This window comes from Sceloporus occidentalis, unplaced genomic scaffold (assembly GCF_023333645.1).
Source record: "Sceloporus occidentalis isolate IW3139 unplaced genomic scaffold, rSceOcc1.0.p SCAF_10, whole genome shotgun sequence".
NCBI classification, from domain to species: Eukaryota; Metazoa; Chordata; class Lepidosauria; order Squamata; family Phrynosomatidae; genus Sceloporus; species Sceloporus occidentalis.
The window spans coordinates 22,781,477-22,807,735 of record NW_028316990.1 but is presented as its reverse complement, the minus strand read 5'-3'; the positions used below and the strand labels follow the sequence as shown (position 1 = coordinate 22,807,735).

Below are 26,259 nucleotides of genomic sequence, written 5' to 3'. Positions count from 1 at the left end.
TTGGTGGAAGGAGAGCCGGAGAGGGAAAACCTTCCCATTCCTCTCCCGATGGAGCGAAGGCACCTCTTGTCTTATAAAAGAGGCATAAAAGCCTCCCATCTCAGCAGCTCCCAGGCTCTCCATCAACTTGATTGCAAAAGGCCAAAGCCACAGAAAGTCCAAAGAGAATGATGAAAATCGCAGGGAGAGGGATTTGTCTTGCTTCTCCTTTCCAACAGTTTTATGGCTTTGCTGCTGCTGTGTTTTATTGTTTTATGAAGGATGATGCGGTGTGATGTGTTGTTTTCATTATATGATATTTTTTGGTATTAAAAGAAAAGAACATATACTGTACTATAGGCTGCCCTGAAGTCTGCCGGGATGAAGGGTACTCTAGAAATTCCTTAAATTAATCTCTTTCACTTGCTATTTCTCTCTCTCTCTCTCTGCCCCTCAGTCTTTTTGCAAAATACTAGAAAATAGAGAAGGAACACTAGAAAGCAAAGTATCGCTGATTATGAGGTCGTACTGAGGCCACACTGCAGAAATAATCCAGTTCCATACCACTTTAAATGCTGGGATTTGGTTCCAGGGCACTGTAGTAATGGTGTAGTAAAAGGACATTGCTTATAGAAAATGGCAAAACCAAGGTTTGCTTTTTGGAATCTAAAAAAAGAATGTATAATTTCCAAGTTGTGCATGCACACACACACACACACACCACATAAGAAACTCCCCATGAGCAATAATACATTAAAGGCATGCTTGAACATGCCTGGTGGGGAAAAGAGAGCCAAGAGAAATGCAAGGGAGCTCCAGAGGTTCGGAGCAGCTGCCGAGACGGCTGCAAATGTAGTTCATTACTCTCTGGCTGTGTTTTCTGCCTGTTTTGCTTGTGTTCCTGCACACATGATGCACACCCCCAACAAGAAACCTCCCTGAAGTTTCTTACCTGAGCAATATACATTGCTCAGGAATACATAGATATACCAAAGCAATATACATTGCAATACATCTGCTGCTGCAGTTAAGATCCATGACAATAAGGTTTTAGTAAATGATTAGGCCTGTACTATTTGTGTATGCAGTTATATTTCATATCTATATTTTATATTTACATTTATATCCATATTTTTACTCGTGTCTGTATCTTACTAATGTTCATAGTATGTATGTATTTTATATAATCATACAAACTTGGGAACATGGTCATTTAATATGGCCATTGACCACATTCAATATGGTCATTGACCACGATGGATTGACTGAGCAATGTACCTGAGCGATACGCGATATATATGGGATCCAGGCCTAAACCCGAACCTAAGCAATAATACATGGAAAGCATGCTTGAACGGCAAAGTCTGTGCCCACTGGGGAAAGGAGAGCCGGGAGGAGGCCAGCCAGGTTTCTATCCAAGGGATGAGTCTATTGATTCTATGCTTCTATGAAATGCAATGGGTTACTCCAGGCCAATGTGCATCGAGAGAGAACTGGCTGTGCTTGGGAAAAAGGGGCTGCTTTCCACCTGTTTTGCTGGTGCTCCTGCCCTCTGCACCTCGGCCGCCTCCTGCCTTGGTTGGCAAGCGGACTTGGCTCCCAGCTCTGAAAAGAAAATACATCCTTGAACCATAGAACCGCCCAGAGGAATAAACAACTTTCATCCCTCCCTTTGCTGAAACAACCCCCCTCCTGTCCCTTTGGCTAATAATACAGCCTTTTCTTTGAAAAAGAAGAGAGCAGCACAATTCCTCTCTCCCCTTCCCTTCTCTTCCTAAAGCCCTTCTTCTCCTGTGCCACAGGTCAAGGAGGGAGTGTGCCAAGGTTTTGCTGAGATAAGGGAAACGCTTTCCAGCGCACAGAGCCAGGGCCATTCTTCCTGAGGAACCTGGTGGTGGACAGGTGAGTGGGCAGCCAGCCCTGCCAGGAAGGACCGGACGGACCTCACGGACCTGGAGGATAAGGTGGGCCTGAAGGTGAGTCCCCGGTGCGACGTTGGAGGCTCAGATCGGCATTATGCGTTTGCTTGCACCTTTGCTTGGTTGGGGATTTGCGGAGAATGCTCAAGAGAGGATGCAAGAAGGTGTGGAAAGGTTGGTTTTATTTTTGAAGGGTTCTTGCAGACATTGTCCAAGAGCTAACAACTGGTTCTCCATCCATTTATTTACCTCGAAGTCCTTTCCCATTATTCCTGTAGCTCTCTTCCAAAACAACCCCAACGGTTCACAGAGAGTAAGCAACCCAACAGTTGTGCGACAACCACATTAGGACAACTGCATAAATCCCATTTAAAGCAAACAAACAACTGTCGCAAGCATGATACATGGTTGCTTTTTTAAAAAAGTTGGTCATCCATCCTTTACGAAGTTGTCATTTCTGATTGGAAAGCTTACTGGAATGCGTGAGTTTTTCCCACCTTCCAAAGACAAGCAGAGATAGAGCTAAGCAGGAGATGAAGCTCAATGTCTTGGAAATGTTCTTCTCTGCTGGGACAGGAATATGCAAGCTTTGGAGTGATACAGAAGTCTTCTTTGGGAGAAGAGAAAGCGAGTTTATTCTCTGCCAGTGCATAAGTAGAATTGAAAAAAGGAAGCTATATCACAGAAGAGCTATGTCTTATATTCACAGAGTTGGGAGAGACCTCAAGGGCCATCCATTCCCTGCAGGAAGACACAATCCAAGCAGTTCTGACAGATAGCTATCCAGCCTCAGTTTTAAAAACTTCCTAAGAAGCTAAATGGTGTGGAAGGAATAGTTGAAAGATATTGAATTGTTTTTTTTAACTAAAAAGAAGACAAGACTGAGAACTGTTATGAGAGATCTATACTTAAATATCTGATGTCACATCATCTAAAAGACAGAGCAAGCTTGTTTTCTGCTGCTCCAGAGAATAGGACTTGGGCTGATGGATTCAAAGTGGAAGAAAAGAGATTTTGTCAAAACGTTAGGAAGGACTTCTCGACTTTGATAGCTATTTGGCGATGAAATAGGCTGCCTGGGAAGGTGAAGGCTCTTCTATCCTTGGAGGTCTTTAAGCAGAAGTTCTCTGGGCTAACTTAACTTAGAAGTAAAACCCTCAACACACAGTGTGTGATTTGCTTCTGATCTCTAAATCAGGGCTGGAATTGTGTGGACTTCCATGTGTTGCAATACCCATCAGACCTAGCTGCTCTGTTTTGGTTATCTTATCTTGTTTATTTGAGTGTGTTCAATGTTCCAATAATGATTAATAAAGTTAAACAATAATCATATGGAGGGCCACACAGTTTTCCCATCACTCCTCTATACCACAGTTTGAGGAGGTTCTTTGTTTGGATGACAAGTCCCAGAATCCCCCAGCCAACTGGGATATTCTGGCTCTTGTTGTCCAAAAGAAGGAGTGTCCCCAAACTCAAGTCTGGACATGATAAGATCAAGCAGCCCACAAATGTGGGTTTTTGCCAAGAAAACAGAACCAAAGAAGTCACTAGGATGTTTGGAAAATAATCTTCAATGTGTGGGTTCCAGCAGAGAACAAAAATGCCATTATTAGCTTCATCAAACAAGGCTTTCACGCACTGCGCATCCCACTGCACATCTGCACCTGACATCTGGCAATGAAGGCTTATCCATACAAACTATTAAATATTTCTGTTACTTCTAAAGTGCCTTTGCACAAACCCTTCCTAACCACTCTCTCCCAGTTCACAGGGCCAGAGAGCAAAAGTGCATCCACACTGCAAAAAATAATCCAATCTGACATCACTTTTACTGCCATGGCTCAATGCAATCGGATTCTGGGAACTGTAGTTTAGTGTGGCACCAGAGTGCTCTGACAGAGGAAGCTAAATGTCGCCCAAAACTACAGTCCCCAGAATTTCGTAGCATTGAGCCATAGCAATTAAAGTGGTGTCAAAGTGGATTGTTTCCACAATGCAGATGCAGCTACTGTGCCTTAAATTGAAATGCATGCTTTTGTATTCCAAATCTGCTGCATTTAGCCACTTGGTTGGCTGACTGTTCAGCTCAGAATAGATAGATACTATAGATAGATAGATAGATAGATAGATAGATAGAGAGATAGAGAGATAGAGAGATAGAGATATATTTTTCAGATTGCAGCTTTCAGAGATTCTGGGATTTGTTGTGCAAAAAGGAAACCTTTGCCAGCTTTGGCATGCCTCTCTGTATGTGTGGGAAAGACAGAGGTTGCATGGTTGTGATGGCTTGTTAATTCTCCCTGGGAACTCCATGCTCTGATGCCCACAAGCTCCCAGAAATACTTGGCTGGCTCCTCTTCTAAACTTAAACCTGGGGTGAGATGAATCTTGGATTGATCCATCAAGATCATCGCCTTGACCTGAAGGTTGTTGCCTATCAATTTCTTTTCTCCCTTGAAGGACTCTTTCACAGTCTGTGTGCATGCATAGGGGAGGCAGGCAAGGACCGAACAATGGGGGCATAGCTTTGCCAAGGCCATGCCCTAAGTTCGGAACACAGCGGCCCAAGAGATTGACAAGAGGCCTTGGCCAGGTTTCCAGAGTCCATTGTCCCACTTCGGGGAGGCATACCTCAGTCCGCCTGACCTGGCAGCCTCCACTGGGCCCTTGCCAGGGGCTTGGGAAGTTACTATTGAAAAGTAATTTGGGAGTCCAGTGTCACAGTGTTAGGCCAAACTGTAAAGGCGCTCCCCAAAGTGTTCATCTCTCTTCCCATAGAGACCTGGAGAACTCCTTGAATGCAACGTTATTAACTCCAATATGCAGAGAGATCTTGTAGCACCTTAGAGATTAACTGAAAGAAAGAAATTGGCAACATGAGTTTTGGATTAGACTAAAGTCTGCATCCTCAAATGCATTTGGGAAGTATCTGGTGCAAATGCATCTGAGGAAGTAGACCTAAGTCTAGGAAAGCTCATGTCGCCAACTATTCTTTCACTTAGTCTGTAAGGTCTCTCTATATACTAATTCTACAGACTAACATGACTATATCTTTGAACTCTGTTATTAACTCTGCTGCCTAGGTTGCAGAATTGCCTTTTGTGTTTGCTGAGTTTGCTGCCTGGGCATCAAGAAACAAACCTTGTCTTCCAGGTTGGCATCATGTCGGACATGGAACTTGGGCAGATGTCCATCAAGGAATCCGAACTGGACGGCAAAGGCCTCTCCGCTCGTCCCCACTGGTTTGAGCGTTATGTCCAACCTTGCATTGGGGAGCTGGTGGGCTCTGCCTTCTTCATCTTCATCGGCTGCGCTTCAGTCATTGAGAATTCGGAGGGCACCGGGAGGCTGCAGCCGGCACTGGCCCACGGACTGGCCCTGGGGCTGACCATTGCTGTCCTGGGGAATATCAGGTGAAGACTACAACACCCAGAATCCCCCACCACCTGCATAATAGAACCCCATTATCCATCAACCACAGGCCATTTTAGCTGGGGATTCTAGGAATCACAATCCAGAAAACTTTACAAGTTTGTTTATTTGTTCAGTCCATACCTTGCCTTTCTTTTGCAGCGAGACCAAAGACGGCTTACAGTAATTTAAAATAAAATACCATAGCTAAAATGTTACAATATGAGGTTTTAATAATAATAATAATAATAATAATAATAATAAAACAGCCGTTCTATTAAAAGCACATGGTTTAAATGAGCTTAGTATGCATTTAGAGCCTAATTAAGATAAACTGAGAGAGTACAACTTTCCAAGGCCCTTCTGCCATGGGATGAAGAACCACAGGCCTTCCTTTAGTCCCTGTATTGGGAGAAAGCCAGGATATAAGAAAATACTACTACTACTACTAATAATAATAATTGATGGACTGTTAAACCACAATAAGTTGATGACATCGGAGGTGATTGGAGAAACCCAGTAGGAATGGATTAGAGTAGACCTATTTGGAATGACCTACGTGTTTGGATCATTTTAGATTGGGCAGAGGCCTTCCAAATCTGGAGTGAGTACATATTCCAGCATCCCCAACTTTGAACTTTGCCCACCTTGTTGATTTCCTCTGACTGGAAGGATGAATCCCTGTTGAGGATTAACCTTTTTGAAGAAAAACATTTACGGAGGAACAGGTGAGGTTCCCGCCACCATCTGAGCCTTAAGACCTTCCCAACCTCATTCTCCAGGAAGGATGGCGTCAACAAGTCCTTCCTGGCCGTCCTTCTCTGCCATCAAGGGCTTATAGGGCTTGCACTTTATCTGGTGGACCAAAGGCTCTGCTAGCTTTTCCTATCATATGGAGCCTGGTCTGCTAAGGATTTTGGAGAGACCCCTTTCCAAACTGCAGAGCCAGCAGATGGAGCAAATCCCTGCTTAAGCCGCCTGTGCAATGCAGTGTTCCTTTCCTGTCATTAAAGCTAGCTGGTAGTTATTAATATTAGGACTTAGTGTTTGCAGAGGACTTTCCCATTGCTTCTCAGGGATTATCCACCTCCAGGACCGATAACAACCTCCTAAAGTTGGAGTGGAAAACTTTGGTCAGTTGAGAGGCCAAATTCCTGCTCCCAAGACTGGTCAGCGGAGAGGTGCAAAATACCCCAAATGACAAAAATAGCCAAATAAATGGGGTGAATGGGTTGTAGCCCCTCAGGACTGACAAGAAAGTGAGATTCATGGTGCATCTACATGGTAGAAATAATGTGGTTCAACACAAAAACATTCAGGTCTCTCCCTGGCTGCCTTGACAATGTTGGGCCCCCTTTCTTCCCTTTTTCCTTGCAGTGGAGGCCATTACAACCCGGCGGTTTCCCTGGGGGCCTGGCTGGTCGGTGGGCTGAACATGGTGATGGTCATCCCATATTGGATCTCCCAGCTCTGCGGGGGGCTGATCGGAGCTGGTCTCGCCAAGGTACAAGGGTCTGTGATGGGGAAGGAAAAGCGGGGAGCAGCTGCCTCTGCTGTAATGGAATCCTATACTTGGGATCCATCCGCACCATACAGTTATACTACTACGATTCCACTATAACTGCCATAGCAACATATCCTGAGGAACACTGGAATTGGCAATTTAAAGAGGAGTATTTCATGGCATAGCGGCTTGAGTGTTGGACTATGACTCTGGAGACCACGGTTCAATTCCCCGCTTGACCATGGAAACCCATGGTGACCTTAGGCTAGTCACACTCTCTCAGCTTCAGACAAATCCCATGATAGTTATTCTTATTATAGTTTATTTCTGTAGCGCTGTAAATATAGGTTCCCCTTAGGGTCGCCATAAGTCAGAAATGACTTGAAGGCACATTATAACAACAAATTTAGAATTCTTAGTACCTCTCCAAACTACAAATCCCAGTATCCCATAGGATGCAGCCATGGTGGTTAAAGTGGAACCATAGTGCTATAACTGTCATGCAAAAGAGACCTTCATCTCAATCATAACCAAGCCACAGAATCAATGGCATGGATCCACGTGTTAACTCAACTATGGATCTGATAGGTCTTTTTGAGCTGGGACTCACCAACCTAGTGGCCAGTGAGGAGGTGAATCCTCTTTGGGTGTTAGTCCAAACTTTTATGGGTCGTATCTAAGATGCTGGAAGCTTTGGGGTTGGCTCTGCACCTAGACTAACTCCACTAATGTCTGGATTAAGCCTTGGACCAGATCCACCAGATCTTATCATGGAGCACTATCAGTATGTGTAAGTCCAGAATGGGGAACCGGAAACAAATCTTGGACCTTCTCTCCCATAGGCCATGTCAGACTGGCAAAGATATGAGAATGCCACAGGGGCAGCGTTCACCACCATCACCTCCGATGAGCAACTCCCAGCCGCTGTCCTGGGGGAGATTGTGATGACCATGTTCCTGGTCATGGCTGTCTGCATGGGAGCCATCAATGAGAAGACCAAGGGCCCCCTGGCCCCCTTCTGCATTGGCTTCACTGTCACAGCGGACATCCTTGCAGGGTGAGTGTTTCCTTGAACCAAAAGAAAAATATGAACAGACATTGCTGGATGGTTGAGAGATCCAGAGAGCCAGTAATAGTTTGAGCATAGGACTCTGGAGATCCGGGTGCAATTCCCCACTTGGCCATGGAAATCCACTGAGAGACCTTGGGCAAGTCACATCCTCTCACCCCCAGAGATCCCCATGATGGCTTTACCTTAAGGTCTCCATAAGACAGAAATGACTTTAAGGCACACAACAACAAAAGAGCTCTCTAAGATGCTGAAGTCTATTCCAACATATGGCCACCTTTTCCTAGGATTTTCTTGACCAGATTTCTTTACAAAACTTTTGCTGACCATTGCTTTCCTCTGAGGCAGAGAGAGGGAAACATACCCAAAGTCCCCAAAATCCTTGTTCAGGAAAGCTGGAGTCCACCTGAATACCTTACGAATGTTGAATGTTATGAGAGAGAGTTGGTATTTTCTCCTCGTGTCTTCAAAATATATATACTGTATATATATGCCGAAATACTAAATTCCAATGGCTTCTAATTTTTCTGGCAGGGAACACATTTTCTTGAGAACAAGAAAAAAAGGGAGAGTTTTGCATAGGGGGGAAATGTGTATTTTTCTGCAAGAAAAAGTGATGGCAAATCTGCAAAGTACAAATATTGAGTGAGAATTGTGCAGCAATCTTTGTGTTCTGCAGCAGAGAGAAAACTAAAGGCAATGATTCACTGTCTCTTCTGTGAGTGAATAGTGCGCTGACAAATATGAGGCTGCACATCCCTGTCATCTGCCAATGTGGCCCAGCCATTTGGGAGAGAAAACGCCAGGCAAAAGAGACGGAGGATGGATTTGATCTGCAGCAGCTTCTGCCACTCAAGCTTTTGAGCAGGTTTCAGAAATATTTTGGCAAATGGCTTGGCAAGGGTGGTAAAACGGCCGGAGCCACGTGGGCGTGAAAGGCCTTGGAAAAGCAAATAGGAGTCCATGTGGTTTGGACTTGATGTGGAAATTTCAATTTGGCTGGCTTGCTGATGGAGTAATCAGACATTTCCCTCTGCCCTTTCCTTTGCCAAAAGCTCATTTTATCAGCTTGAATTGGGCAGCCGAAAGAGTCCTGGGCATATAAAGACAAGAGGGAAGGCATTCCAGAAAGCTCAGCTTGCAGGACATAAATTCATAGGCTCACAGAGTCCCAGAGTTGGAAAGGACCGCCAGAAGCCATCAAGTTCAACCCTCTGCTCAGTGCCAGATCTTGCAATGTTTCCCAAACTTTGGTCTTCCAGGTGTTTGGGACTTCAAATCCTAGCGACCCTGGCTAGTTTAGCCAATTGTAAGGAATTCTGGGAGCTGAAGTCCAAAACATCTAGAAGACCAAAGTTTAGGAAACAGTGCAGGTAGCTGTCCAACCTCTTTCTGAAGGGAAGGAGATCCCACCACCTCTCTAGGCAATTGGTACCAGATGTTCAGGTTTTCATACACCTATTTCTTCGTAGTCTAGCTTTCCATATCACTATTCCCTGGGCAATTGCATAGAAATAAAACAGTAAAGATGTTCAGAGCAGGCAAAATTGCAAGAACCCATACTCCAATGCAGAGAAAGAGCAGTATGCAAAAGGCTGGGAATTCTCCAGAGGAGGCAGCCATGGAGATATCAGCCATGTTCCCTTGATGCCTGGCTCTCTCTAGGGAACACCTGGAATTTCTGAATAATACACAAGGATATGAATCTTTGCTTATTCTACCCTCCAGCACAAGAATACATAATGTCCAAAGTTTTCTCTTCTCTGTATGAGAAAGAAAAGATTTCTGTGCAGTTCTTGATACTTTGGGATGTCTTTGGGGTAATTCTTTTTTCTTTTTCTTTTTTGCAACAGAAATAAATTTTTCCATTTCTGCATGGAAACCACGGGCGCCGGTGTGTTTCGGGGTCTTGTATGTGCAAGTTTTCTATACAGGAAGCAGTGTTTCCTATGCAAGCAAACAGTGTTCTCTATTCAAGGAAAGTGTTTTCTATGCAGGAAACAGATTTGTCTATGCAGGGAAAGTGTTTTCTATGCAAGAAACAGTGTTTTCTATGCAGGAAATTTACTTTCTGTGTTAGAAAGTTGCTGTCTGCAAGTAGAAAACCCCCACAAAGAAATGATCTTAAAAACCACCCTGGAGTGGCAAGAATCTTGTGGCTGGTCTGTTTTTCTCAGTGGAGTCTATTGAAGGTTGGAGCACCCCATTTTTGCCAAGGAAACAAAAAGTAGGAACTATTATTTTCCATTGCTACTCTCCTCCAGTGTAATTGTCCAGCAAAGTTGAGCAGCCGGCTTCCAGGGCAGGTTGCTTATCCGAAGTATTCAGTTCCACTGTTAAGGAGTCTTGTATTGTTAGGAAATGGTTCCAAAGGCTTAGCCAAAGTCTGCTCACTTGCCAGTTCCTTGGAACAAAAGAGAACATGTCTGTTCCATCTGCTCTGTGACAGCCCTTGAGATATTTGAAGATGTCTGAGTGCAAGTCGGTCATGCCTTTACCGCTGAAAGGTCTTGGGTATTCCCCTCATGCTCTCAAATGTGCCAGACACTGGCTGACCTCTGGGATTTGGGGAAGATGGAGGATGCAGGGGTTGTGAGACTAAATGTGTAATGGAAGATGGAGTTATGACAAGAGAACACTCTGTGAGTAAGGGAAGGTCATTAAAATGAAGGTGGACATCATGAATGGACTGGAGAAGGCGGAGAAGTGGAATGACAGCCATCTTCAGATATCTGAAGCAAGCTCGTTTTCTGCTGTTTCAGAAAGTAGGATTTCCACCAATGGATCCAAACTGCACGAAAAGAGATTGCAGCCAAACATTAGGAAGAATGTGCCGGTGGTAAAAGCAGTTCAGCCATGGAACAAACTCCCTTAGAAGATGGTAGACTTTCCCTCACTGAAGTTAAAAACAAAAATGTCCGCCTCTCAGTGGTGGATTTCTGCACTTGGAAGGTGGCCTTTGGGGGTACCCCCAACTTTACATTTCTGATTCTAACAGCTCCAAATGTTTAGAGGTTTATCCAATGGTACAGCATTGGTCCAGTAAGTACTGGTAAGGTGAATCTGCATATGTCAACTGGATAAACATTTTCTAAGGACACTGATCTAACATGTGTTTTGGCCTGTCTAGCTAGGAAGTGACCATCCATGAACACACGCATCCCTTCATTCAAATGTGGTTGGATTTTAGATCCAACAGAACCATTGTTCATGTACTTTCCACTTTCAATTCACATGCTGTCTTGGGGGTCATCTGACAGAAAATTGGTTTGGAAAATGTAAAAGGAAAGTAAATTGAAGAATGTCAATGGATGAGCATGATGTTCTGCTTGACGAATGGGGAAGAAGGAGCAGAAAGAGAAGCAAGAAGAAAAGGGGTCTTTTTTGGGCACTAGAGGCACCTGCACCCAGGTGTTATTGGTGGATGCTGCTTTGGAAGAGCACCATTGACTCTGACATCTTTCCTTTCTCCACTTTTCAGGGGTGCTGTCTCTGGAGCCTGCATGAACCCAGCCAGAGCATTTGGACCCGCGGTGGTTGCAAACTACTGGGACTATCACTGGGTGTACTGGGTGAGCCCCATGGTGGGTGGACTCCTGGTTGGTGCATTGATAAGGTAGGTGGGCCAGGAGTAATAAGGTGGGTCACTTAGGAGTAGGGTTATGAGGGACACACAGGAAGAGGCCATAGCTTGGAAAGCTAGCTAGGGGATTCTGGGAGTTACAGCCTTAAAAAGTAAGTCTCCCAAGCTCTGATAACAGAGGTTCCAAAAGGTTATGCCCTGCATAAAGAAAGGGGCCATATTAGTAGAAGAGGGAAAGAGCTTGTTTGCTGCTGCTCCAGAGACTAGAATAGGAAGCAATGGATTCAAGAGGCAAGAAAAGAAAATTCCACCTAAACTTCAGGAAGAACACCTTTCCTGTGAGAGCTGTTCAAGAGTGGAAGATGGACTTGGAGGGTGATGGACTTTCCATCTTTGGAGGTCTTTAAACAGAGGTTGGGTGGACGCTTTCAGGAGTGCTTTAGCTGTGCATACCTGCATGGCAGAAAGTCTCCCTGTTAGTTCATAGTATGCCAGTGCAGAGAACAGCTGCAGAATTCATTGGAACCAAATAGGAAATGATTGGACCTAGGAGATGGGAAGAGGGGAGGGCAAGGGATTGATGCCAAATCCTGTAAGTCTAGTGGAGACCTTATGTAGCTTGTGTAGTGTATATCTCCAGGTAAGGAGCTGCATTGTGCTTATGGTGCATCACCCTCCTGAATACCAACATTGTGCCATCAATGGTGTATCTGCCCATGTACATCTGTTTCTTGTTCCCTTGCAAAATGGGGAATATGATGCACAACAGCTGTTTTTGCAATCCTAGGGAATTAGGGGGGACACATTGGATGCATTAATGAATAGTTAAGCACCACCCAAGAGTGCACAACCTGGAACCCTGTGGGAAGATTCTAACTAGAGGAAACCCCTTGAACCAATGATCCATGGGACCGACCTATGTGTTGACTGACCTCACTCAACAATGGGTTCAGAGGGTCTGCACGATCCAGGAATGCACACAGTTGCATGCTCAACCAATACTCTTGCGGAGCATCACATGTGCAACTGTGAATGGAATCTGGATATTACATCATGACCAAAAATGTTTAACTGCTGGAGTAAGAAAACTCAATGTATGAATGAAAAACTCCAAGAGGATCCCAATCCCTACATTCAAAAGTGAAGGGGGATACCCTGAAGCTTAACTGATACCCATTTTTACTCTTTCAGGTTCCTGATTGGAGACAAGAAGACCCGCATCTGGCTAAAATGACTGATGCCTGGATGCAGCAGGGCTTTTTGGCCTTCAGCCATGCTGTCCACCTCTCCTCCCCTGGCGTCCTTCTTGGCCAGACTCAGGACATCCCTTGGAGGCAATAACTTGGACTCCTGGACCCTTTTTCAGGACTTGTTCCTTTCTACCATTTATTGTGTGTTTATTATTTATTGCAGCTTCTTTTGTGTGAATGAAGACAGATGCAAACCACTGGCTGCTCTGAATTGGGGAGAGCCTCACTTAGGTACATTTTGGACCAAAATTTTGCAGCACCAGAAGGTCCCTTTCTCTCTCCACTTTCAAGGAGGGAAGGGTCTCCTCTTCTTCCTCTTCTCCTCTTTACCCAGAATCCTTTGCCACAGCCGTCTGCGCAAAGGAAAGCACCCTTCTCTTGGATGCTGTGATGTCACAGATGGTGGGTGATGCCATGAGGGTGATGTCACAGGGCGATGCCACTAAACATGATGCAATATTACCCTCAGTTGCTCAGAGTATGTCATTCCAACAACAAACTCCCAGTCTAACAAAGCAAGAGAATATATTTCTTCGTGGTCTCTGCAAATGCACACAAATGGCGTTATTCTGCCCCTGCGCAGTCAGCTTCAGAACCTTCTTAGCGCTATTAGCGGCATTTTGGCGGTAGCAACTGCCTTATCAGACGGTTTCCTGCCTAAACCCTCCTTTTATGCGCCGCAAAAGCAGCATCTAGGAACTCTTCACAGATTCATTTTCCTGTCAGACTTTTAAAATTTGATTTGATAGGGTCAATCTGCATTTTGGTGGTCATTTTTTTTAAACATCGTCATTCGTATTTTAAAACCAAACGCTGCAATTTATTAGAAAACCAAATATGTAAATATGGGTTTAAATTCTGAGGTAAAAGTTGTTTAACAACAGCTTGCACTGCGATTTCTTAGAGAATCGCGCACTTATATGTGGGTTTAAATTCTGAGGTAAAAATTGCTTAACGGCTTCTTGCCTCACCTTCGCGTTTGGCAAGGCTCTTTCTTCTCTGAGGAGACTTTTAAAATTAAACCTGAGGAAAACATCTTTTCTTTTTAAACGACTGCGCCCTTCGCCGGCGCACTTGCTAATGTCCCCTTTTTATTCCTGAGGAGAATTTTTTAAAAATGGCACCCGCCTCATTGAGGCGCTGGGCAAAGTCTCTTTGAACTCCTGAGGAGAATTGCAAATGGAGGCTGTACCAAAATGACTCATTTATAGTTGCTGGGAGCCCTTAACTCCCAGAAACTAAAGGCTGCATCCACACTGGAGAAATAACCCAGTTTGGCACCACTTTAACTCTTTGCTGGTTCAAGGCTATGAATTCTGGGAGTTGGAGTCTGTTGTGAGGTCCAGAGACGAGCTCTCCGCTCCGCTCTGGGCCCACAACAAACTCCAACTCCCAGAATTCCATAGCCTTGAGCCAGGATGCTGAAAAGCAGTTATTTCCCCAGTGTGGATGCAGCCTAAGGTGGCGTTCCCACTGGCCTAAAATGTGGATTAGGATGCGAATTAAGGGGGCATCGTTCCCATTTAACCCCAAATCCGATCCGCATTGCCTCGGAATCGTTCCCATTCAGTTTCGAATCTGATTCGGGTTTTATTGTATAATCCGGATTATATGCCTATAAACCGGTTTAAAAAAAACAGTAGGTTATAATGCGGATTATTTTTGATCCCGGGGTCCGATTCGCTGTATCCAAATGGGAACAACAAGGGTGTCTGATTCGGGAACCTGGAAATGGGAGGAGCAGCGCTCAAGGGGCTGGCCTGGGGGTGTCACCCTCTTTGTTGGAACATAATCCGAATCAGAATCGCGCCAATATAATCCGTTTTATCTGCCAAGTGGGAACGCCCCCTACGCCTTAAGGGAGGCATGATAACCTTTCAGTTTTGGTTGAGAAGGACCCCTGGTCCAGATGTTTTGGGGACTGTAGCCCCCATCATGCTTCCCCATAGGCTTTGCTGGGCATCTTCCGACACAAAGACAGAACTGCAAACCCTCTGCCCTGAAGGCCATTCCTTTGACTGTTGCAGACTGCAGCTCCCAGCATCCTTATTATTTGCCGATGCTGGCTGCAGGTCGATGGGACTGGCAATGCAACAACATCAGGAGGGTTTTGTGATTCCCATTTTTGCTTGCGTTGGTTGCATTTTCCAGCTTTGCAATGAGTGCCAATCTTTTTGGGGTGCATCCCCTCCCTGTCCTCTGACCCCTGCCTGGGTCAATCTTCCTTGCAGCCCTGACTTTCTTCTCTTTTCTTTCTTTCTTTCTTTCTTTCCTTCCTTCCTTCCTTCCTTCCTTCCTTCCTTCCTTCCTTCTCACCCACTTTCCCTCCATCGCCCTCGGTCTCCTTGCCAAAGCTGGCTGCAAAGAGGCAGCTCCAGAAGCCCTAATAAGGTGAACCAAAGTGGAGGCGGTGGAAGGAAGGAAGGCAGGCCGTAAATCACCCGGCTTGTGACGCTGCTAATTGATGCCTGAATATTCAAACACACATACACAACACACACACAACACAGGCACACTCATTCCACGGCTCTGCAAGAAGCCAAGGGGCCTGGGTCTCTCCTTGAGAAACAACAGACCCAGCTGGGAATTCGGTTTTTAAATGGAAGCTGTTTGGCCTTTGAGTTGGCAACCCTATCATGGGGATCAATGTTCCTTGCAGCCCTGACTTTCTGCACCTTCCTTCCTTCCTTCCTTCCTTCCTTCCTTCCTTCTTTGCCTACGCCACCATTTTGAGCATGACTCAGAGCATGGCCAGATTTGTTCAGAAGGGGTTTGATATGGTCTTACTCTGAGGCTGAGAGAATGTGACTTGCCCTGTCACCCAATAGGTTTTCATGGCTGAGGGGGTTTCCGAACCCTGATCTCCCAGCAGGATAACCAGACGTCTCCCCCTTTTCCGGGATGTGACCTGCATTTCAATCTCCTTTCCAGGAGGCACTTCCAAATTCCTTCCATTTTGAGGATGGATTTACATTTACACGAGTGCTTTGGTAATGTCCTGTTTTTCTTGCATCCTCTCCATTTAGCACTGCCTTGTCCTCCTTTACGGCGATGACCTCTGGTCCCCCAGCACCCCAGTCCCTCAGCCTACGTTCCTATGGGACTTCTTTTTCCATTTGCCTGGAAAAGTATAATTTGGGGGAACCAGAGGAGCCGGGTTTTGGCTGCAGCCCTAGAGCTTTGCATCCTCACCCTGAAACATGGCAGGAGGAGATCCTGGAGGGAAAGCAGCTCTGCTGGAGGAGGTTTTTGGGGGATGGAAATTTAAGCATTGCCATGGCAACGCCTCCTGCCAGCATCTTCCTGCATCCTCTCCTTTTGGACCAGGGAGGACTGCCTTCCCCCAGAGGAGAAATCACAAAAGGCTGCCCATGTTTGTGTTTGTTGTTGTTGTTGTTGTGAACATGCCAGAAAAGCTTCCTTTCTGAACCGTTTCACCTCCTCCGCCTTTCTTCTCCCAAAGTTTCCTAAACAACCGAACCCACCCTTCCCAGGTCAAGGCCTGAAGCCCCCATAGATCCCTCCAAAATGCTTTTTTATACCAAGACCATAATCGTTCTGCTATTAATAGCAAAAGCCAAAGCAGGAACCTGGATAGCCAAGGGTTGAATATTGCAAAATATTTCAAGAATGCAATTGGAAAACAAACAAACATTTGCTTTAAGACAGTGTTTCTTTAGCAACCTGATGTTGTTGCTGTTATGTACCTTTAGGTTGACTTTGACTTACAGCGACCATCTTTCTAGAAAGTGCCTGGCAAGAAAAAGCTTGTCATGTCCTTCTTCTGAGGCTGAGAGAGTGTGACTTGCCCAAGAATACTTCTGGGTCTCCAAGCCTGAATAGGGATTCGAACGCTAAGCTCCCAGAGTTTTGGTCCAACATTCAAATCATGCTGGCTTTCAGACCTATGACAATCTTATCCTTGAGTTTTCATGGCCAAATTTATTCAGAAGAAACTGAGGCTGAGAGAGAGTGTAACTTGCCCATGGCCACCCAGTAGATTCTGCACTACTGAGTTGGGATTCGCATTCAGTTCTCCCAGTGCCCTAGTCCAAAACTCAAACTGCTGCACTATGCTGACTCTGGATTGACATTCTCCTAGTTCTTTTCTTGATAGGATTTGTTTTTCCAAAGAGGTTGGTCACTTTTGCCTTCCTTTATGCTTGAGAGGAGAGCCAGTGTGATTTGAGCATAGCACTAGGACTCCGTAAACCAGGGCTTGAATCCTTGGTCAGCCATGGAAACCCAGAGGGAGGCAAAGGCAAACCCCGTCTGAACAAACCTTGCCAAGAAAGCCCCATGATAGAGTCACCATAAGTTGGGAAAGACTTGAAGGCGCACAACAACTACATGATTGAGAGAATGTGACTTGCCCAAGGTTCCCCAATGGGTTTCCATGGCTAAGTAGGGATTCAAAGCATGATCTTCCTAATGCTCAGGCAGAATATATTTTCTTGCAATTGGAACCCATAAGTTCATGTCTCTTGGTTCATGTTCCTAACCCTGGTATAAAGCTGAGATTCAGAGGCAAGTCCGTGTTGCCTCTCATGTAAAGCATGCATAGAAAACTCTATTTAAAAATCTCTGGAGATGGGGGTCCATCACCCTCCAATGCCATCCGTTCCATTGCTGAACTGCTTTTACCATCAAGAAATTCCTCCTAATGTTTAGGCAGAACCTCTTCTCTTGTAATCCCTTGGCTCATATCCCAGTCTCTGGAGCAGCAGAAAGCAAACTCGCTCCATCTTCTATATGACATCTTTTCAGGAATTTAAGTATAGTTCTGTCATATCACTTCTCACAGTCTCCTCTTCTCCAAACTAAACATATCCAGAAATAACTCCCGGCAAAGTCGGGTGGATTTTCTCTTTGAAGAGACCACTGACTTTGGAGAGACCTTGGGGAGAGAAGAAGTAGTTGAAGGGAGCCACACTTCATTTGGTTTTGCTAATGGTTATTGTATTTTATAATAGCTAGTGGTAGACCACTGGTATGTATCTAGCAAGGGGGGTTGATAATGCTGGCTGGCTCCAGCAGTGTGCTACTTCTCATGCTCAGACCTGAATCTTTGCATCTATGCACGCAACTGGAAATGTGATTTGCAAGTTGCTTTGGGGGGGCTTTGTGGACACCCGAGATCAGCATGCGCATTTGAAAATAAATATATGCATGCAAGATTAAGCTCTCTGAGCATCGAGTGTGCAAATGTGAGATCACTGATATAATGGGATGGTGTAGAGTACCACAGTCTCCATGAGAGATGAGGGATGCAGAGGAGGAACGCCCCACAATTCAAATCCCTCTTTGGATTGCATCTATGCATATACCTGGGAATGTGTTTTGCATGTTGCTTTGAGGGGCTTTGTGGACATCCAAGATCAGCATGCCAAATGCATGCAAGATTCGGTTCTCTGAGCATCAAGTGTGCAAATGTCAGATCATTAATCTAATGGGATGGTGTAAGGTACTACAGTCTCCATGACAGATGGGGGATGCAGAGGAGGAATGCCCCAAAATTCAAATCCCTCTCTGGAAATGTGTTTTGCATGTTGCTTTGAGGGACTTTGTGGATGCCCAGGATCAGCATGCCTCAAGTGTGCAATGCAAATATGATATCATAAACAACCACCTGAACAACAATTTTGACCAAACTCTATTAATGGCACCATCTAAAGAGGTAATACTAGGAATTACCCTTATTTTAGTCTTTTGTTTAACATCTGCTTATATCAGGATGCTAGATTTACCAGGGTTACAACAACCTAAGAGTAATGTAGAAGAGAGAACTGTTGAAGGAAAGGAGGGTATGGATATTGATATAGATACTGAATGGAATACTGTTCAGGGAGCACCGATAAGAGTTGTGCGGGGCATGGGGAGATATAGCGTTAACAGGCTGACCAAATTTTTTTTTAAAAGAAGACGAGATCGATGCTTAATATCCATCCCGTCTTCCAGTCACCCTGTTAGCCCGAAAGAGCCGAGGATCGTCCCAAACATACCACAGACTCTTACCTTTCTCCTATGTAATGCTAGATTGGTGAAAAATAAATCCCATGTTTTATATGACCTACTTGATGGGAAGACTCCTGACCTAGCTTGTATCACCGAGACCTGGCTGGGGGAGGATAGTTGTGTGACCTGGGCTAAAACTCTCCCAGCCGGATACATAGTAAAGGAGCAGGTTAGAGAAAGTGGGCGAGGGGGAGGTGTGGCCTTGGTCCATAAAAGTCACATCACCTTGACCAGAAATCCAGTTCTGAAACTGAGACACGTTGAGTGTATCTACCTGACCCTAAAGGCCAAAGACAGTCTTGGGATTCTGTTGGTCTACTGTCCACCCCGTAGCCTAACAGACTCCCTGGCCGAGCTGACACAGCTGGTCTCTGAGCTGGTGTTGGAGTCCCCTAGGCTTTTAGTCCTGGGGGACCTCAACATCCCCTTCGAGGCCGGCTCATCAGAGCTAACAGGTGCCGCTTGGCAGTTCATGGATTCCATGACAGCTATGGGCCTGTCTCAGTTGGTCATGGGTCCAACACATTGTGCTGGTAATATGCTTGATGTAGTCTTCAGTACGGACCAAGAATGTCAGTGGGTGGAAGTTAATGGTATTTCCCCCCTGTCATGGATGGACCATTTTCTGGTCGAGGTAGGACTAAAGGCCATAATCCAAAAACCCCTGGGGGTGGAGAGCCTATTAGAATGGCCCGCCCTCGAAGGCTGATGGAACCCAAAAGGTTCCAAGAAGCCTTAGAGAGAATTATGTTTGGGAACGATAGCGACCCTGTTGAAACCCAACTGGAACAACTATCTTACTGGGGTTATCAACAGTATCGCTCCTGAGAGTCCTTACCAGTCTGCTCCTAATAAAAGACCCTGGTATACAGAAGATCTACGCCAGATGAAGCGGGCTGCGCAACAACTAGAGCGCTACTGGCGGAACATCAGCGCATATCCGATAAGACACTCCATGAGAACATGTTACGTTCCTATGGAGTGGCAGTCGATGCAGCAAGGAATTCTTTCTGCGCTGCTCGGATTGCATCGGCAGAATCTCATCCAGCAGAGCTGTTCAGGGTAGTCAAGGAATTAACTCAAACTCCCGACACCCTTTATTAGAGTCAACTACTTCCTGCTGTGATGCTTTTAACAACTTTTTTGCTGATAAATCTCTCGGATAAGGGCTGATCTCGACGCCAGTGTTATAGCAGAACCATGACAAGAAGTGTCCAGTGCCTCTGGTAACAAGGTTATACTGGATCGCTTTGAGTTTGTAAATACCGAGGATGTGGACAAGCTTCTTGGCTGTGTAAGAAGGATGACTTGCCCTCTCGACCCTTGTCTATCTTGGCTGAACGTTCAGGGAGGGGATGTAATAACAATCTCATTACTTCATATAATTAATTCATCCCTACAGGAGGGTTCATTTCCATCAGCCTTAAAACAGGCCATAGTGAAACCTATTCTGAAGAAACCCTCTCTTGATCCCCTACAAATGAGTAACTACAGACCGTTCTCTTTATTACTTTTTTTGGGCAAGGTGATTGAGAGGGCAGTCGCCTTCCAACTCCAAGCTGTCTTGGATGAAACTGATTATCTGGACCCATTTCAAACTGGCTTCAGGGCGGGGTTCGGAGTTGAGACTGCCATGGTCGCCCTAGTCGATGATCTCCGTCTGGGCATCGACGGGGGAAGTGTGACCCTGCTGGTGCTCTTGGACATCTCAGCGGGCTTCGATACCATCGATCATGGTATCCTTCTGGAACGCCTGAGAGAGTTGGGTATCGGTGGCACTGCGCTCCAGTGGCTCCGGTCCTACCTCTCGGGAAGATTCCAGATGGTGAGGCTGGGGGACTGTTGCTCTCATCAAAGAGAGCTAACATCTGGTGTCCCTCAGGGCGCCATCCTGTCCCCCATGCTGTTTAATATTTACATGAAGCCGCTGGGAGAGATCATCCGAAGACATGGAGCTCAGTGTTATCAGTACGCTGATGACACCCAGATCTCTCTCTCCATGTCTCCGACTGATACAGTGACTAAGGATGGCACCTCTCCTCTGGACTCCTGCCTCAAGTCAGTAATGGGCTGGGTGAGGGAAAACAAACTCAAGTTGAATCCAGAGAAAACAAAGGTGCTCGTGATAGGTACCCCAAATCCAGACAGAGGAATTTGTCACCCGGTCCTGGATGGGGTCACACTTCCCCTGAAGGCCAAAGTTCGCAGTTTGGGAGTACTTCTGGATTCATCCTTACAGTTATCATCCCAAGTGGATGCAATGGCCAGGAGTACTTGGTACCAGCTTCAGCTGATACGCCAGCTGCATCCCTGTCTGGACTGAAAGGACCTTGAAACAGTAGTACACGCACTGGTAACCTGTCGCTTGGATTTCTGTAATGCGCTCTACATGGGGCTACCTTTGTACCAGGTTCGGAAGCTTCAATTGATTCAAAATGCTGCAGCCAGATTAGTCACTGGGACCCCAAGAGCAGATCATATAACCCCAGTATTAAAAACTCTTCATTGGCTGCCAATTAGCTTCTGGGGTCAATACAAAGTGTTGGTTATTACCTATAAAGTCCTACATGGCTTGGGCTCGAGTTACTTGAGGGAGCGCCTTCCCTACATAATCCGCCCCACACACTCAGAACAACAGGCAAATATCTATTGGAATACCCTAGGGTGAGATTGTCTGTAACTCACCAATGAGCATTTACATCTGTTGCTCCTGCATGTTGGAATGGACTCCCTGAGGAGATTCGTCTTAGCTCTTCCTTGGAAGTTTTTAAGAAAGCGTTGAAGACTTACCTATTCCGCTTGGCATATCCCCCTGATCCTTCATAGAGATAATTATCCTCCTACCCCATCATCCTCCAATGTTATGAGTATTTGTGATGATAATTTGTAATTATGAGATTGTAAAATGTGAGATTGTGAGTTTTTTATTTGTTTTTATAGAATGTTTTTATATGAGGTTTTTAGTGGAATGTTTTTTACTGTATTTTATGCTGTAATACGATGTGTTGTACATCTGTATTTGCCTGTGAACCGCTTTGATCTCCCAGGAAAAGCAGTATAAAAATAAAGATTTATTATTATATTATTATTATTATTATTATTATGAGTATAATGGGACGGTGCAGGGGACCACAATCTCCATGAGATGTGAGGGGTGCGGAACACCCCACAATTCAAAAAACCCTCACCAGAGGGTAACGTTCTCAGGCTTCGATGGGCTTTTGTGCCAAGGCTGAGAACACTTCCCTGCCAGGACATGAAGCCAAGCTCACCTCACAGCATCTTCCTAGCAGAGCGAGGCTCTTCTGGTGTCTGTGTGGAGCCTGGTTAGTCATCCAAATCACTGATGCGCAGCTGACGGAAGCAGTGCACATGGGCAACCTCAGCCGCCTGCAAATGGAGCTGCCTGTGGTGCAGCCTTGGCCTCACGGTGCATGCCCACCAGCTCAGATCTTCTGCTCCAGCGGCTCTCTGTGGGCAGGTGCCCAGCCTGGAAACAGCCAGGAGAAAATGTTCTCTAACCATTAGCCCTCTTTCTATGACTTTATTCCAGGCAGTCTGAAAGGCAAGCCAGTCTGAGGTCTTCAGGGGAAGCTCTCCTCTCCTGAAGCCCCATTGCCTTCCCAGGCATTCCTGGTGGGACTTCGGGATAAAGGCTTTGGGACTGCAGCCTTAAAGGGGCTAAGATGGTTCCCTCCTTGCTCTCTTTCTCTTTGCAAATCAAAACCTTTTTTTATTCTGACAGGCTTTTGAGGAATTGACTGCAACAGACCTTTCATAATGTGCCGTCTACTTGATTTTCTGCCTCTTACAGCTCTTCCATAATGCAGAAATCAAGCAGTTTGACACCACATTAACTGCCATGGTTCCATCCTTTGGAGTACTGGAATTTGTAGCTTGGTGAGATACTCTGCCTGGTCTGTGAGAGAGCTCTGGTGCCTCCTCCAAATCCTAGGATTCTGTAGTGGGGGTTTTAAATGGTTTTAATTCTGAAGGTTGTTTCATTGCATGTTCGAGGTTGTAGTTTTTAAGTATATTAGACGATGGCTTTGCATGCATTTTGATCTGTATTGGCTTTTGGATGTTTTGCAAGCCATCTTGAGTCCCAGGGTAAAAGCAAGATATAAATAAAATAAAAATAATCACCACTGTATCAAGAAGGCTGGGCACAGATATTTGTGGAGGTAAAAGCAAGAAAAAGCACTCATTCCGAGAAGTTCAGGGCACCTTCCTTGAATCAGAATACTCTGGGTACTAAGATGGGCTGCAAACCTAGACCCAAAGCTAGACCATGAACTGCGTGCACACATTTATGTATTCATCCCATGAGCCACCATGGTGCAGTGGACTGATACAGTTTAAATCTGCTTTAACTGCCATGCGTCAGTCCAATGGGATTCTAAGACATGTCATTTCTGAGCTATTTAGCTTTCTTTGTCAGAGAACTCTGGTTCCACAACCAATTGCAAATCCCAGGATTCCATAGGACGAAGCCTTAGTAGTCAAAGCGGTGTCAAACTGCATTAATTCTGCAGTGTGGCAGTAGCTGAAACCTTGGAGTTTATCAGACAAGGGAAATTGGAAGTATAATCCAATGGCAATCCGAACGCAATCATGGGGTTTCACGTTATTGCGTCATAGACTACCACATGCAAATTCGGGCAGTGGCTTGCTATTTTTGGGCAATAGGAAGCCAGTTCAAACATAATTCACATTCACATAAATTCGCTGAACTAGCGAATTCACGTGAATGCATTCTGGCCTCACTTTCTTTTCATTCAAAATTAAGGCGGGTTACAGACCGCCCTCAAGCGGCCATTCTCCCGCCGCCGCCATTCGCTGCAGAGGGAAGCCCCAGCGGCCAGACCGCGAGGCTTCCCAGCGCAGCGAAAAAGGAGTGCCGAAATGGCGCTGCGACACTTCCGCTGTGACATGTCTGGACGCTATGCATCCAAGATGTCAAAATGGCGGCGCCCGTGTGGATGGGCGCCGCCATTTACGACGCGCTGCGCGCGTGTTGGGGCCAGGGCCGGTTAGGAAGGGGTGACTCTTCCTAACCCTACCATGCCCCTTCCTAACCCTAGCACGCACGGAGCACGTCGTAAGTGGCGGTTTGTAACCCACCCAAGAGAAATTCCTCCCATGTGATAAACTCCCAGGTCAAGAAAATCCCAGGATAGGTCAACCTGAAAGAGCATAACAACAAACCGAAGGAGCTGTCCATGTTATTTCAGCACCTTGGTGCTTAAAAAATGCTAGCCAAGGCTAGTTTAACCCTTGTAGTTGTTGTGGGCCTTCAAGTCATTTCCAACTTAAGATGGCCCTAAGGTGAGCCTATCATGGGGTTTTGGGTGCTGATATGGTGTGCCTTGCCCAAGTTCACCCAATGGGTTTCCATGAGAATTGAACCCTGATCTCTAGGGTCATTGTCCAATGCTCAGACCACTATGACAGGCTAGATTCTCTCCCAATCCTTCCTGCATTTGGAGCAAATCAGTCCCCCATAGTTCAGTCTAAAATCCAGAGCAGATTCGTGGCCTCTGGCATCCTCTTTATGCATTAGGTTTTCAGGACTCACGCTGTTCTGTAAAAGCTTTCCTTCTCCTTGAGCAATTTTCTCTTCTGTTGCAGGTGATTAGCTTTTTGTCTAACAAGCATCTCCAGGATGGGATTTTAGAACCGACGGTGGCCAAGAAGGCTCAGATCCTACAAGACTGGCATCCTATATGGGACTGAAAGGACGGAAAGTTTCTGATTTCCTCTCAGGTGGGCTTCTTTACTTCTACTTTTGCTTCTCCAGTTTGTGGGGGTCAGAGGTTCTGGTGTGGTGGGAGATCTAAACTGCCACCTTTGCAGGACATTTGGGGGTACTTTTGGATTTTTGTCATGCGACAAGTTGGTAGAATATCCTACACCCGCTGAAAAACCTTTTGGGGATTTACTTATTTATTTATTTCATTTATATGCTGCCTTTCTCCCTGGAGGGACCCAAGGCGGCTCAAAGACAAAATATTTAAAATCTCAGTTAAATGCAAAACGATTAAAAACACCTATGCACAGCATAAAATCACATAAAAATATACAAAAGTTGAAAACATAACTAAAGCCCACCTGCTCCATAAAACTCACCCGGCTATGAATGATATACCAAATGCCTGCCTGCGTTGGGCTGTGGGTTTTATTGGTATTCCCAGGGGGACTTCAGAGGTTTGGAAAATAAGAGCTTGCACACTGAAAAATGAAAATAAGACTTGCACAAGAGCTTGCACACTGCTTGCAAGCAGCACTTTCCCTTCTCTGTCCTATCCCAAATCCCCCAACAGATTAGTTTTTTCTTAAAGGGCTAAAAAAAACTAGTTTAGTGGTATAAGTGTTGGACTATGGCTCTGGATTCGATTCCCATTCTCCCTGCCTCAGCGGAAGGCCATGGCAAAGCTCCTCTGAACAAACCTTTCCAAGAAAACCCCACAATAGGGTCTCCTTAAGGTTGCCATAATCTGGAAACAACTTGAAGACAAACAACACAGGCACCCTGAAAGACTACGCAAAGTGTGGAGGGAAGGAATGGGACAACAGAGGTGGAAGTGCCTTCCCTGGTTGTGTTTGTTTGTGTACATTTTCTTCTCCCAGCCCTGGCAGCAAAAGGAGCCACTGTGAGCCTGTGTTTCTCTGCAAGTGATCTAGGAGCTGCCAATGGCCCTAATTGATGAATGGGGCAGCCTCTGCTTTTGCTCAGAGAGTGCCAGCCTCACCTGCGGGTGATTTATGGCCGGACGGTAGCTGCCCATTAGGAAAGGCCATTAGAGGGGTGGATGTTGGCCTAATAGTCAGTTGTCTCTAGCACCTGCGCATCTGCCACAGAATACATGTCTCTCCTCTTGGGGCAGTCTGCATTGTGCATTTGCCACTGGGAAGATGGGTTCTGCAGTCCTTGTTAGCATCCAGACCAGCTGCCTAGCAGGGTTCATTTGTATTTGTATTCGTGTACTTGTTAGATTGTTGTTGCTATGTGCCTTCAAGCCTTTATGGAGACTCTGAGGCGAACCTATCATGGGTTTTTCTTGGCAAGGTTTGTTCATTTGCAAAGTTTAGAGAGTGTGACTTGCCCAAGGTTAGCCGATGGTTGACTTACTCTTCAACAATTGGGTCAGTGGGATCATATTATAACACTGCTTAACACCTTCTAAAAGTGCTTTTGGGCAGTTTATCCCATCTCCTATCTGGTTCCCAGCCTGCATGCTCCCCGTTCCAAATCTCCCTCCAACATTTATAGGATCACAAGGTTTTCTGGGGCTGAGAGGCTGTGAATTGTCCAGGTTTCCATGGCCAAGCGGAGAATCAAACCCTGATCTCCAGAGTCCTAGTCTCCCTATGCTCAAATCATTGCACCGTTCTGGTACTTGCTAGATATCTTTGTGTATTAACATGGCAGTTTTGAGGCTGGAGAAAGAGATGAGAAGGGATTTGGGGAGTCAATTTTGCTCTGACCCTAAGCTTCATGTACATTTCCCAGAGCTGTACATGGGTCA

At 45.6% G+C, this 26,259-nt stretch overlaps 1 protein-coding gene across 2 annotated transcripts; it reads left to right on the top strand.

The window, feature by feature from the left end:
- The first annotated feature begins 1,750 nt into the window (after window positions 1-1,750).
- LOC149306175 (aquaporin-8-like) lies at window positions 1,751-24,463 on the top strand. Of its 2 annotated transcripts, XR_016282513.1 has the most exons (7): window positions 1,751-1,955; window positions 5,052-5,311; window positions 6,687-6,813; window positions 7,656-7,870; window positions 11,364-11,498; window positions 12,657-13,193; window positions 24,362-24,463. XR_016282513.1 is itself a non-coding variant. In XM_089540774.1 (6 exons), the coding sequence occupies exons 2-6, from the start codon at window positions 5,061-5,063 to the stop codon at window positions 12,697-12,699; spliced, it is 771 nt and encodes a 256-aa protein (XP_089396900.1). In that variant the 5' UTR covers window positions 1,751-1,955; window positions 5,052-5,060; the 3' UTR covers window positions 12,700-14,324. The 2 variants fall into 2 exon arrangements, 1 of the variants encoding a protein (XP_089396900.1); XM_089540774.1 differs by lacking the exon at window positions 24,362-24,463 and having other exon boundaries at window positions 12,657-14,324.
- The last annotated feature ends 1,796 nt before the right edge of the window (window positions 24,464-26,259 follow it).

Coding starts and splice junctions, on each gene's coding strand:
- LOC149306175 (XM_089540774.1), top strand. CDS start 5,061: ATGTCGGACATGGAACTTGGGCAGATGTCCATCAAGGAATCCGAACTG. Junction 7,871..11,363: donor ACAGCGGACATCCTTGCAGG/GTGAGTGTTTCC, acceptor TCCACTTTTCAG/GGGTGCTGTCTCTGGAGCCT. Junction 11,499..12,656: donor CTGGTTGGTGCATTGATAAG/GTAGGTGGGCCA, acceptor TTACTCTTTCAG/GTTCCTGATTGGAGACAAGA.